Below are 15144 nucleotides of genomic sequence, written 5' to 3' on the forward strand. Positions count from 1 at the left end.
ACCAGTCTACAACTGCCCAGTTCTGGTGAGTCTGTGCAGCCTGGCCCACTGCAGCCTCAGCTTTCTGCTCTCGGCTGATAAAAGTGGAACTTGGTCGTCTGCTGTTGTAGCGCATCCACCTTAAGGTTCAACTGATGTACAGATGTATTTCGGCTTCTCTGTCATTTACAATGATGCATTACACTGCTGCCATACGATTGGCAGATTAGATAATTGCAATAAATGAGTAAGTGTACAGGTCACTGCCTGACTGCAGATACACGCACTGCAGTTAGACAACATGCCATTAGAGTTACGTAAAGTAAGGGTTCATGCATTAACTGCCCTCTGTGCAGAAAAACTGATGATTTGCCTGTTCCACATCATTATGATTAGACTGTTAGTGAAAATATGAGGTATAATTCTATTCCATTAGCACAGCAAAGCCTTGAACCAGTGGCTGATGTTACATAATAAGTAAATGGTACATTTGTATCCATGCACATCACATATACAATTAGAGCCTTTGAGTCATGCTGAGTGCTGATTAACATATCAGCACTTCTCTGATTCTTATCCAGTTGAACTCACCAAGGGGTTATCATGGTATATCAGCAGATTGCAGAAGATCTCAGATGAAAGCTATGTCCCACTACATATATATGCCAGCTATTCCATTATTTTGGGGCAATTGGAAAATTGTCCATGCACTCTTACAATCCCACAGTGCACCATGTAGCACCCATATAGAATAATGTGTTGTCTAAAAAAGTAGTAGTGCTCCTGGTTTTTCAGGATATGGGGGGTATTGATATGGGGACCTTCAAACACAGTAGGTCCTTGGCAGGGGTTTAAATATGCGTAAACATGTCCAAATGTTTGTGGACACCCCTTCTAATGAATGCATTCAGCTACTTTGAGTTGCACCCATTGCTGAGACAGATGTGCACACACACAGCTTGTCACAGAAAAGTAGTGCCAAAAGAATAGGACTCTCTAGAGCAGATAAACATGAACCTGTTGGCACCATACCACCATACCAAACCTGTTGATGCCAGGTGTGGGCTACATAGGGTGTAAAGCTTTGAGCTGTGGTGCATTGGAACTGTGTTCTCTGCAATGAAGTTGCTCCATCCAATACATTTGTGATGAGTTGGGGAGTTGAGGATTAGGTGGGGTGGTGATCATCCAGCATCCTGACCTCACAAGTTTTTCACTTTGAATTTTTTAATATCCTTGATTTCAGAAGAAACAATCATTTAAAAATGTGTCCCAATACTTTTGTCCATTTAATGTATCACATTACACACACATACACACATATATATATTATATAACATTATGGTTTTTAAAAGGCTTTTAGGCTTCTGTGAGATAAGTGGGCCATCTTGCAGCCACTGCTCTTCTGAGGTCTATTCATTGATGTTCAATGATGTTTATGTAGGAGGGCTGTGAAGGCCATGGCTAAACCTTCAGCTTGTGCCTCTTCAGGTGAGTCCATTATAGATGTAAAGGTGTGTTTAAGATCATTACCCTGATGTAGAAGCTGTCCTCTTTTCATCTCCAGCTCTTCAATGTTGTAAGCTAAATGTATTGTGGTGAGGACAGCGGAAAGGTTTTCTTCTGATGTCTCCTTCATTCAGTAGAACAGTGCACCACCACTCCAGAGTCTGATCAATCTTCCTGAAGATCTTTTGCATTAATTGATTTCACTGTTATGCCTTTCTTGGTCTTTCAGACCAAAACTGGATCTTCACCTTTCCTGTTAACTGCTATTTTTAACTACACTAAGAACTGAGGAAACTGCTACCTGAAATAGCTTTGCTGTCATTTAATAGCCTCTTCCTGCTTGTGGGCCGTGGGCCTCAATTACTTTAATTTTCAGAGTATTAAGCAGCAGCTTAGAGGAGCGCATGGCTGCTGATCGTTGGGGCAAGGTTTAGGGAGTCAAAGTATTTCTGAAGCTTTACATTTGACATCATTTGGCCTTTCGAAATGATGCCTGTGAACAAGCCAAAGCCCTAACAAGCTATGGCCTTTAAAAGGTATTTGAAAGCTCAAATCTCAAAACGTTTGCACTTTTCCTTATCCAACTCTTAAATTGTAGATAACTAAATTAGTGCAGTAATTATGCTTAAAATATCTATTTTGTTCCTTTTTGGAGATCTTCTACTGACTCACCTATTCTCATTAACAACCAATTTGACCAGAGGTGCATAAACTTTTGCAGTTGTTTATGAGTTGAGTACCAATAAAATATACAAGCAAAGGACTAGTAGTCGCTCAGCAGCCGGAGTCTGAGAGAGCACACTTGGCCGTACTCTCTCCGGGTGGGTAGATGGTGCTCTCTCCCCTCATTATGTTGGTGTGGTGGAGCCACAGCGCTTTTCTCACGACTGCCCGGCAATGTCACATGGGCGGCAGTTCAAAAAGAGGTATGGCTGCCTTCACATGTACTAGGGGAAACATGATAAGACCTTACCCTCCTAGTGTCGGGGGCATTGCTAGTGCTAGGGGGAGCTACAAACAGGTGGGATTAATTAGCAGAACCAAATTAGGAGAAAAATTAAACATATATATATATATATATATATATATATATATATATATATATATATATATATATATATATATATACAGTCATGCCCGAAAGTATTCATACCCCTGGCAAAGTTTGACTTAAATTTACTTTTATTTAACCAGAAGTTATATTTTTGCCTTGAAACGACACAGGCATCTCCCAGGAGATAACACGATGATGTACAAGAGGCATCATTGTGGGAAAAAGTATTTCTCAGCTTTTATACACATTTGAACAAAAAGTGGCATGTCCAAAATTATTCATACCCTTTGAAAACTGTCACAGTATATGGGAAAATCCAAAGTTCTATACCATTCCAAATAGTCCAAGCTGTTTTAAAGCATCCTAATTACCCTGATTCATTGGGAACAGCTGTTTTAATCAACTCAACAGGAGAAAAACAGCAGCTCTCTGCAGTTGGTTTGTGGACAGTCATGGCTAAGACAAAGGAGCTCACTAAGGACCTGCGGCTGTGCATTGTGGCCGCTCACAAGTCAGGAAAGGGCTATAAAGCCATATCAAAATGTTTTCAAGTTCCAGTGGCTACAGTGCAAAGTATTATTAAAAAAATACAAGAAGTTCCGCACTGTGGAAAATCTCAGAAGATGTGGTCGAAAGCCAAAAGTGACACCTGTGCTGGCCAGGAGAATAGTGAGAGAGGTGAAGAAAAATCCAAGGATCACCACCAAGGCCATCCTGGTGAATCTGGACTCTGCTGGTGGCGACATCTCAAGGCAGACAGTTCAACGGACACTGCACACTGCTGGGTTCCACGGACGCAGGCCAAGGAGGACACCACTTCTCCAGAAAAGGCACACAAAAGCCCGCTTGACCTTTGCAAATGCTCATCTGGACAAAGAAGAAGACTTCTGGTGTTCTGTTTTATGGTCAGATGAAACAAAAATTGAATTGTTTGGCCACAATGATGTGTGCACCATTTGGCGTAAAAAAGGAGAAGCCTTCAACCCTAAGAACACCATCCCCACTGTCAAACATGGTGGTGGGAACCTAATGTTTTGGGGGTGTTTTTCAGCCAATGGACCAGGGAACTTGATCGCAGTAAATGGCACCATGAAAAAAGAGCAATACATCAAGATTCTCAACAACAACATCAGGCAGTCTGCAGAGAAACTTGGCCTTGGGAACCGGTGGACATTTCAGCACGACAACGACCCAAAACACACAGCCAAAGTGGTGAAGAATTGGTTAGCAGACAAAAACATTAATGTTTTGCAGTGGCCCAGCCAGAGTCCTGACTTGAATCCAATTGAGAATCTGTGGAGGGAGCTAAAGATCAGGGTGATGGCAAGGAGACCCTCGAACCTCAAAGAGTTGGAGCTCATCACTAAAGATGAATGGGCAAAAATACCAGTGGAGACATCCAAAAAGCTGGTCAACAATTACAGGAAGCGTTTGATTGCTGTAATAGCCAATAAAGGCTTTTCTATTAATTATTGAGAAGGGTATGAATAATTTTGGACATGCCACTTTTTGTTCAAATGTGTATAAAAGCTGAGAAATATTTTTTCCCACAATGATGCCTCTTGTACATCATCGTGTTATCTCCTGGGAGATGCCTGTGTCATTTCCAGGCAAAAATATAATTTCTGGTTAAATAAAAGTAAATTTAAGTCAAACTTTGACAGGGGTATGAATACTTTCGGGCATGACTGTATATATATATAATCTGTGTATATAACAGTCTTATACAGGGTCCTAAATCTTGTTTGCTAGCGTAGATCTCCAGATCTTGCAAAATGTGCTTCCAAAAAGTTGCTAGATCACAATTTCTTCCATGTCAGTGTATAGCCATGTGTTTTTCACAGTGGTTTTCTTAGCCCGTCATCTTTGCTCTGTACAATCTTCACCATTCATCACGCTTCTTGCCTGCTATTATTGGCTTAGTAGACGCAAGCTGACTTTCTGTCCCAGTCCCGCCCAAAACACTGAGCCTACTCCTGGATTTAAGAAAGGATTTCCACTGGTGAATTCTCCTCCTCGCCGAGTCCGAGACCAGGCTTTGTACGTATCTGGAAAACGTGCAGTCTGAGAGAAGAGGGAAAAGAAACCCAAGTCAAACTGGAATCAGTTTTAAACCACCCTCCTTTCACCCCTAATGGCTTAGTCTACAGTATAATCCCTCTGCATTCTTACTGTAGCATTCTGAAAGATTTAATTAGTCTGTTGTATAGAATTAGCTGCCAAGACTCCCTGTTCTGCCCAACAGTACTCACCGCTAAAATTAGGCTCTTGCTGAGACCACTCAATGCTTTCAAAACATTGCGGACTGGTCCAAACACGCAGAAGGAGAATGGCCACAGCATGGGGGTGGAGCTGAGAAAATCTGGCTGAATTTTACCGTAAGTATAGGGGACAGCAGAAGAGTTTCCAGACCAGTGCTTTATACTGTAAAAGCTACCCGAATGACAGTAACAATGACTGGTGTAAACATGTCAGTTGAGAGAAATTCCAGTACAGTACGCAAACCTGTTCAAACGCTGCTTTAATCAGTTATTTCTCCAATCGCACTGAAGAATAACAGTCCGTACAGTAAACCTGCAGGACACATTTACACTGTAAGGACAGCACTTCTATCTAATATTTATTCCACATGTTTAAAGCTTCAACTTGGCTTAAACGGCTTCTTGGACATTCCTCATATATCCAAAGCAGCATATTTCCTCTTACTGTAACATCCAGCGTTGTGTATATGGTCAAATAAACATTTAGAGTGCACTGTTGGGACATTTATGGCAAAGAGCAGTTCAACCTCAACTGAAGTGCACTTCACAGAGATGCTCGAGCACACACAGGCCGTCTGAAACACTGTACGGCTACGACGCGGCTATAACGCTTTAAATACAACGGCATGCAGTAGCCAGAAACATAACCACGTGGGTCTTTGGTCTCTATTGGGTGCACCTTGCAGTCCATAAGGAAGTTCCTCACAGGGCTTCCTGTGATCATGGCACCATCAGGGTCCATGTTTTGTCGTCAGTCATTCCGGAGTCACACGGATTTCCGCCGCTTGCCGAAGACGTTGTTGATGAGCTTGGCCATGGACTTGGAGCCACTGGGCCGACGCCGGCGCTCCTTGGCCTTGCCACCGAGGCTGGCGTTGCGCACCATCTTGGAGAACATAAGCGCCACCTCCTGGTAGTGTTCAGCAGCAGAAAGCTCATAGAACTGGCATTGGCTGTCTGATGCCACCCTCTGTCCCTCTTCCCGGTCAACCTCGCGCATGTGGCACAAGTCCTGCTTGTTGCCCACCAAGAACACCACAGAGTCCGAGTCCCTGGAGAGGAATAAAGAGCCCATTCTTAAACACTGAAGGAAAGAACATGCTTGCGCTTTCTCTGGAAATCAAAAACAGACTTAGATGGTAGGTGGTGAGGATGTAAATACAACCTGTTCAATAAATATTAAACAATCTAATCATTGTGCAAGTTTGTTATTATATTGCAGTAACATCAGCTCTCTTTATTATCTTTCACGGAAACTACAGCCATCAATTGAAACAGAGCACCTGGATACAGCCTATGAGGGTAATAGGGTGGAAAGGGGGTGGGGCTTATGCTAAAAGGACAGCCCTTTTTGGTATTTGTGGTTTATTTTGTTAGATGGCATTGTTTGCTGGTTCAAATCCTGGGACACGCTGCCTGCCATCAGCAGCCAGAGCCTGAGTGAGCACAATTGGCCTTATTTTCTTTGGTTGGGTAGATGTCTCTCTCTCTCTCTCTCTCTCTCTCTTTCTCCCCACATCACTTCAGTATTATGCTGGAAAGCACAGGTATCTGCTAGCTGGGTACCCAATGCTTTCCTCAGATCGCGTTGGTTGCCCAGTGACTTTGCATTAGTGGCAGTTCCAATGAATGTGGTGGCTGGTTGCACATGTGATGGAGGAGGCATGTGTTAGTCCTCACCCAAACCAGTGTTGGGAGCATTACATGTGACAGAAGGTAGAGTACTAACAGGTAGGTTGGGTAATTAGCCCCTTTCCCAGCTTTAATCAAAGGTAGAGAGGAAAATATGCCATACTTATACCAACATCCTTTACTTGTGTTGCATTAAAAAGGTTTCGTATCTAGACCCCACTGTATCATATCTGATTAAATTTTGAACTTTGTGCATTGTTACACCCTATTAAATGCCAGCAATATGAAACAGACTGTTCCTTAATGGTTCTTGGCTTGGATCCACGGTTCTAGAAAATACAAAAAGCTTTATCTAGTACAGAAGCTTTAAATCATGTGGATGCTTCCAATTTTCAAAACACTAGTCTGAAAACTACCATCTGTAGTCAGCTTCTTAAGGGAACTAAAAAATGGTTCTTCTATGACATCGCTCCACAAAACCCATTTGGCATCTTTATTCTTAAGTGATTAAAGAACGGTGGATTCTCACTGAGACAGTGTTTACAGACATTCAGTGTTTACATCCTTGACTGGAATCCATTGACAAATTAGATACTCTAAATTGGGACCCAAACTAAGAGCTTAAAGGAATGTTTCCATTGCTTAAATTAGGGCAGATTTAATTTTATTGAGTGTTTACACTTCTGCTTCAGTTCCCCTTTTGGGACTTTTCTTGGAACAGCTCTGACATGACCAAACTAAACAGGTTTAATGAGAAGCAGAGAAGCACGTTCCCAATCCCATGCACATGATCAATCACACAAAAAAAACAGTCAGACATTCAATATATAGTTGCAGCATCATTGTCAGTGTGTGCTATAACTGATGTCTTCAAGGCCAAAAACACAGTGTGGGTGGTTTTCACCATTGAGACAAATATGGACACGAGCTAGACTGCCTGGTGGACACGAGCTAGCTAACAGAGCACCTACTCAGCCGCCCCCAGCAGCTACAGCCATTCTCCCATTCTCTGCAATGAAAATATGAGCAATTCCTGGTCAGCTGCTGACCACCTACACAGCAGAAGCACTTGGAGGAGTTGTGAATGGTGGACTGAAATAGCTCCGCTATCTCTGCTGCCTACACACCTTTTGGCTACTCCCAGGTTTAGCTCACGAATCAGATGCACTATGGCCGTGGCTGCGAGGAAAGAAGAGCGGTCGCTGATGTCGTACACCACCACGAAGCCGTCGGCCCAGTGGATCTGCTCGTTCAGAGTGGACTTCCCCTTGCAGGGCTGTGGAGACACATGCAGAACATACAGAACATTCTGAAATGTTATGGAAGGTTTGACAAACCATCAGAATACTGTCAAATAGACAGTGCAGTTTTAATGATGTCAGTCAGTGCCGACCTAAAAAAGGCCTACCATTAAGGTCTTCATTTTATCAAACGAACAAAATAAATAGCAGCACTGAAGTCTGGCAGAGAACATCTAGACTAAGACCAGGACTTCTAACTTCTAAATTAATCTTGATGAGTATTGCCCTGATGTTGAAGGGTTGTTATTTCACTGCAAGGGTTTCCAGTCAACTTCTGCAGTCTCTTTCTAATATACTAGATGCAGAACTATGACATCAACTGTGGCGAGAGCTACCTGTAGGATGACATTTTAGGACAGTTGGTGTCTTCTTTACGCATTTTGTGGTCTGCTATTGGACTGAACTTGCTAGGATGGCCTGACCTGGTCATGTTGTTAGTTGTAAATGATCTAGTTTACAGTGGAACTTCTGATTTCTAACTGTTCTGAGATCTTTTGAACCCCTTCACAGACTCACCATTCAGCAGATGCTCTTATCCAGAGCGACTTACAAGGTTACTCGCATTACAGAGGAGGGCCAACGTAACGTTAGGAGTCTGGCCCAAGGACTCTTATTGGTGTAGCGCAACATAGTCACCCAGACCGGGAATCGAACCCTAGTCTCCCACATGGTGTGGTAGCTCAGTGTCAGGCAGTGGTGTTATCTGTTGCACCACACCAACCACAGCATCTACAGCCTTCTTTCTGACGGCCTCAGACAGCTCTTTGGATCTGGCCATGGGAATCCCACTCACTTCAGTTAACAGTGAAGGGCAAACCAAACTTAATGTCTGAGGTTTCAATAAGACCTGCTCCTCCAGAATCCCCTCTGACCCTGTTCTAATCATCTGCAGCTGATGTGCTGAATCTGATTCTAACTTTTTCCTCACAAGAAAATTGCATTTCTCAGCATTATATTTTACTGATGATGTTTTAAAGACATTTCTTCAGTTGTGTGTGTGTGTGTGTGTGTGTGTTTAGTTATAGCATCTCCATCTCTCAGTATAGTTCAGATAAAGATCGAACGTCCAGATGTTTAAATATGTTCAAAAAGGCAAAGGTTTCATGGGGTGTCCTCATTTTTCTTTCCCCGTATGACACCAGAAACTAGTGCATTATTAAACAGACTGTTGCATGTTGTGTGTGTGTGTGTGTGTGTGTGTGTTCTTTGCAGCTTAAACACTAGGCTATTTATTCTATAAATCTCTGATGCCTCCACCACCATGCTTTCCATGTATGTCTGGTGATGCAGATGTGATGTTTTTGTGCTGCAGTGAGAGTGGTCTGATAGAACAGTATATAGAGGTGTACAAGGCAAACAGACTAAATACTGCCGTCTGGGTCACAGGGCTGGAAGAGTCGTTACATAAGGCCCGTAAATTATGCAGGCCTTCAAAGCTCATTAATATGAGTATGATGGATGAGACTGGCTTCCATAGCAAGGCCGATCTGATGTTTAGCACTGCCAAATTTAGTGGAAGGAAGCCTGAAACAACACTGAAAGGAAAAAAAGGCTGTACGTGGCTAGCAGGGCAGTTATGCAACTACTGCACATGCAAAGTGAGGCGTATGCAGGAGGTAGAACGATATTCTCTAACTGACTGTCCTGATCTGATTTACTGTAAAGATACCGCGCTCTCCGATGCAAGTTCCATCCTCGTCAAACTTAAGAGCATGAGCTGCACTAAGCAGAGATCATATCACAACCTCGTTTTCCCTTATGCATCTATTAATCTTTACGAGGGGGGTTATGTTCCATAGCTTTTCAGATTCCTTTTTTATTATAACCATTAGAGCTGCTTTCACTACTGCTCTAAACACTTACCTGAGAGCAGGGGTCGTAAAGTTCCAGGTTCAGCTGCCTTCCATCAACCGACATGCGTTTTCTGTATATGCACTCTGAAGGCAAGAACAAGTTGGACACAGTCAGACAAAGTAGTTTTTTGCCTCACTTTGCACATTTCTACACTTTACTGCCACGCTAAATAACTCAGTATGGGAGCTTGGCAGAGCTCCCTGCCATGTAAAAGAGACCTATGCCTTTCTCCAGACATCAGGTTCTCATAACAGTATCATGTCATCAGTTTGCACCAGATTCTTTCTGAACTGAAGAATGGAAGTCTCCTTGTTGTTATGTCTGAGCGCTGGTTACTCATGTCCTAACGGTTATGGTCTCTGTGGTCATTTTTGGGATAATGACTCATTACGCAGTCTAGGCTGGGTTTTATCAACACTATCACTCCCAATTATGCACATCGTGCGTCACACAGCCATTTAGCAGAAACCATTAGAGCCACAAACACAGAGTGAACTGGTATTACGGGAGGTGCCTAAAGCGCACAGAGAACTGGTATTACGGGAGGTGCCTAAAGCGCACAGAGAACTGGTATTACGGGAGGTGCCTAAAGCGCACAGTGAACTGGTATAACGCGAGGTGCCTAAAGCGCACAGTGAACTGGTATTACGCGAGGTGCCTAAAGCGCACAGAGAACTGGTATTACGGGAGGTGCCTAAAGCGCACAGTGAACTGCTATAACGCGAGATGCCTGGTATAACGCGAGGTGCCTAAAGCGCACAGAGAACTGGTATAACGCGAGATGCCTGGTATTACGCGAGGTGCCTAAAGCGCACAGTGAACTGCTATAACGCGAGATGCCTGGTATAACGCGAGGTGCCTAAAGCGCACAGAGAACTGGTATAACGCGAGATGCCTGGTATTACGCGAGGTGCCTAAAGCGCACAGTGAACTGGTATTACGCGAGGTGCCTAAAGCGCACAGTGAACTGGTATTACGCGAGGTGCCTAAAGCGCACAGTGAACTGGTATTACGCGAGATGCCTAAAGCGCACAGTGAACTGGTATTACGCGAGGTGCCTAAAGCGCACAGTGAACTGGTATTACGCGAGGTGCCTAAAGCGCACAGTGTAAACAAACACATTTACCTGAAGATGACGCGTACTCTCCAATGAACCGTCTGGTGAGGAACCGAACAATCAGGGCTATTGAGGAAGGAGAAGATGGTAGATGATTAGAAAATGGCTACACGTGAGGTCGTCTAAAAGCACAGATACAAGCAACACAGCCTACCTGATTTCCCGACGCCCTCGCCTCCGAGAACAGCTACTTTAATATCGTTCATGCTCGCAGCCTGTCTGGAAGAGCTGCTGAAACTTCTGTGTAGTGATTAGTCGGTGCTCCTCCTCCTCCTCCTCTACTGCTCGCTCAGAGAACGTGCCTGATCCAGAGAATCAACGAGCTGAGAGAGGAAAAAACAGGCTTCAGCTGACATGTTGTGTCTGTGCTGGACCAACGCAAACTGACCAACGCCTCGGGCTGAGCTGTTGTTCCCCCCCACCTGTACTGAGACAAACCCCGCCCACTCAGCTGCGACCGGTCTCATAGATCCGCCTCCTGCGCTGGGATAGCTAGAGGGGTGATGCGCCGTACGGCTCAAAATTCGCCTCACGCTGGCCCATTGCTGGCACAGCTTGTCTAGTCCCTGTAGAGGGGTACTGCCAATAGAATAGGACTCTCTGGAGCAGATAAAAGATGAACCTATTGGCACCAGGCCTAATGTCAGGTGTGGCCTTGAGGGGTACAAAGCCCCCCAGTGCTGAGCTGTGGAGCAGTGGAACTGTGTTCTCTGGAATGATGGATGGTGCTCCATCCAATACTTCTAGGGATGAGCTGAGGCATCAGTCTCACTAATGATCTCACGAATGCTCTTGTTGCTGAATGCAAATTCCTCAAATCCTTACAGCAATGCTTCAAAATCTACAGTGGAGATATTTGCTCCAATAAAAGCAGGATAAACTCTTTTTTAATACCCTTGATTTCAGAAGAAAGAATGAATGGCCCGGTGTCCCAATACTTTTGTCAATATAGTGTAGCCAAGCCATATTTTCTGGCAAATGGCTTCTAGTTCTGTGGGATTCTTGGGCCATCTTACAGGCACTGTTCCTTTGAGTTCTATTCAGGGCCATGGCTAAACCTTCAGCTTGTGTCTTTTGAGGTGAGTCCATAGTGGGTTTAAAGGTGTGTTTAAGATCATTACCCTGATGTAGAAGCTGTCCTCTTTTCATCTCCTGCTCTGCTTCATCTAAAGCTGGATGTGTTGTGGTTTTCTTCAGATGACACTTCCATGAAGGTCTCATTTGTGCAGGTGTTGCATCAAGGGTTCTTTAAGTAAAAGCAAACTTTTACATTTACTTGTTTAATTATTCTTTGTCTGGTGAAACCATTCTTCAATCACAGGGAAGACCCCCTGTAGATCAGTCAAAAATGGTTCCACGGTCAAATAACCCATATAAGGGTTCCACTATACAAAAAAAAGCCATATAAAAGCCTTTCTGCTTAGAGTGTAGATAAGAGGCAGTCTGAATAGATTGAGGGAGGGGGGGGGGGTAATCCAAAATGTAGAGACTATTATGCTAAACGATCAACCACCTGACCACCCACAGAGACCAATCTGAACTTTGGAACCTGGAGAATGTCTAGGGTTTGGAAGGGGGCGTATAAATGCAGAGGCTCAGCCAGGAAAAAGGACATGCAGAGCTTTTTTAGGATCTACACAGGGAAGAAAAGCACACCATCCATGCCCCTGAAGGCCACTTTGCTTCTGAGAACACTTGCACTACTTCTGAAATTACGGGTAAACGGTTAAACAACAGAGGCAATTGTGGAAGCGACCTCTTTTCAGTATATAGTGGGATATGGTGGGTGATGTTTTGGTCCTTTGCTGAGAACATCAGCATCTATTCATTAGTGTGCACTGGACTGTACATCAACACTCCACTCAGGTGACCTCTGCACAAAACAGTAATACAGTAATTGAGACATTGTGGCTTCTTTGTTTACTACTCATCAGTACACAAATCAGAGGTGTTTAAAGCAAGCCTTTGTTTGGGTTGGAGATGAGAATCCTAACGTGCTTCCTGCAGTATGTGTATAGTGATGAGTGCAGTGGTGAAACGCTGGCCCAGCTGTTGTTGAATTGAAAAGGCTTGTGCTCAGCCAAGAGGACCAAGTGATTCTTATCTTGAGCCACTACACCGTTTCTTTTCTGATGCTTTGTGATAATAATAGCTGCCAAAAGTACATTAAAACAAGCTGCACGTGCCGGTGTTGTAGCATGTTTATAAGCCTGCTCTCTCACACAGAGGGGCTGCAAAACACTGTGAGGAAATTTCCATCAACAAAATGGGCCCGGTGCTCTAAACAGCAACCAGTGGAGAGAAAGCAGGCAGTTCATTTTGGGCAAGCATAAGAACCTGAGCCACTTTGACAAGAACCAAATTGTGACCAAAACATCAGGCAAGTCTGGTATGCTGTGGTCAGTACCTACCAAAATTGGTTCAAGAAAGGACAGCTGGTAAATAAGTGACAGACCCAGCCATCATGCTCATGTGGGGCTCACATGGGTGGAATGTGGGCAAGGTTGGTTCAATGTGGGCATAAGTTCTGAGTGGGATTGTATATCGGGCTTTCCAAATGATCTCCATTGTAACAGCTCACCTTAGTCTCACACTGGTCCCATCTAGGCCCCATATGCAGTGTAGAACCGAGTTGGGGCCTATGTTTAACCCCTCCTGGTCCCATCACTGACCCTGGTGGGCATCCATATGTGGGGACAACGTGAAACCCTAGAAAAAAACCTATTTTGGTTCTCAGTTGGGCCACACATAAAGGCCCCACATGGACGTTAGCTGGAAGAGTCATATCGATGTGATCTACGAAGGCCCCACCTCACAACTTGCAGATCCTTGACTTTAAAGATCTGCCACTAATGTCTTGGTGCTAGATTCCACAGGCTGCCCTCAGATATCTTGTAGTCCATGCTCCTAATTGTCAGGTCTGTGATGGTGGCACCAAGTTAGGTGGTACTAATGTTATGGCTAATCTGTGTATATTTCACAGATATCCTTCTCCACAGCTGCAAGAAAGCTAGTGCTCAATTGGCTGGCAGCTGGGGTAGATGAATATAAATGTAATTAGCAGCTCTATCTTTTTTTTTCTCCCATACCTGGCTTTAAATCTCTCACTCTGTATCCCCCCATCTCTCAGGCGATCGTTCCTTTTCTTTGGGGCCACATAAAGGGGTGCTAAGGCCTGTTCATACTGCTAGTGTTCTACCCTACAGGCATTCATCACTGCACATTACCAGCCTGTTGTACACTTGATTCCTTTTGGATCTAAATGTGTGAAACTGACTAATGATGGACGTAGATCTAGAAATTTTGCCTCGAAGGATGTCTTCTGGCATTCATTCACGCCACAGAAGGCCATGCCATAAAGCACAACATCAAAAAGTTCTGGTCTGAATACAGTGTGGCCCAGTTCTTTGCACTGGTGCTCATATTTCACTCTTTTTAAGAGGAATTCCTACAGTAAGCTTTGAGAATTAAACAGACAATCTTACAACCCAAAGAGGTTCAAATGAATAAAACTGGAAGACCTGAGAGGCTCAAGTAGTCTGTGTCTGATGAAACTCAGTGAGCTGTGGTTGTATAACACCTTTATCGTAAGTCCCTAGCAGGTGACTCTCCTCATTTGAAGGCGCTGTGTTTATGTGAGTCAAGAGGAGATACGAAGCAGTAGAATTACTGGAAGCCGATACAGTATTTCAAGCAACACAAGGTATCTACAGTGTTAAATAATAAGGGGTTTATGATTCCTAAAGTAACTTTGGCATAGTTGTGAACAATGACTGTAGAAAAGCATAGACAGTGAAAAGTCTCTTAAAAGTGAAGCTACCACAGGTCCACAGGTACCACAGCGCCTCTGCTGGCTGGTTGTATGTTTCAATGACAAAACAGCCAATTTTATATCTCATTTTCCTTCTAAACTCAAATTCCAACAGTTAGTTGTCCCAAAATGGGACCATTTTTATTTCCCCCAGAAATCAGTGTTTAACCATATTTTGCTATATTGTAAGAAGGCGGGGTTACACTTAGGAATGAAGTGATTGACAGCCTTCAATCCTCTGCAGGACCTTTCTGTTTACATGGAGTATATGCGAGCTGCCAGGCCACTGGCTAGTTAATCATACTATTACTGATCGTGATGTGTTGTGCTGCTGGTCGTATTAACAGACACCCTGTACTACAAGTATCCAGTGTCCAGTATGTCTGATGTTAGTTTTAAACATTTAAAAATGAATGTGATCTAATTAGTCATTAGCCAGCCAGCTGACATGACATGACATTTTTTTTTATAGATTTTTACTCTCCAATTCAGTCATATTCCAGCCAACATGCTCATGTGGGACTCACATGGATGGGACATGGGCTAGGTCGGTTTCAGGTGGGTATGGGCTCTGAGTGGGTTTGCACATGTGTTGGGCTTCCAAAATTGGCCCCATTGTTACGGCC

General features: G+C 43.8%; 1 protein-coding gene across 1 annotated transcript; it reads right to left on the minus strand.

The window, feature by feature from the left end:
* Positions 1-5052: 5052 nt before the first annotated feature.
* Positions 5053-11085, minus strand: rergla (RERG/RAS-like a). Its single transcript, XM_072673961.1, has 5 exons — positions 10862-11085; positions 10717-10773; positions 9600-9673; positions 7563-7711; positions 5053-5855 (listed from the first exon to the last, which is right to left on the minus strand). Exons 1-5 carry the CDS (start codon positions 10911-10913, stop codon positions 5570-5572), a joined length of 618 nt encoding a protein of 205 aa, XP_072530062.1. The 5' UTR covers positions 10914-11085; the 3' UTR covers positions 5053-5569.
* Positions 11086-15144: the final 4059 nt, after the last annotated feature.

This window comes from Salminus brasiliensis, chromosome 2 (assembly GCF_030463535.1).
Source record: "Salminus brasiliensis chromosome 2, fSalBra1.hap2, whole genome shotgun sequence".
Classification (NCBI taxonomy): Eukaryota; Metazoa; Chordata; class Actinopteri; order Characiformes; family Bryconidae; genus Salminus; species Salminus brasiliensis.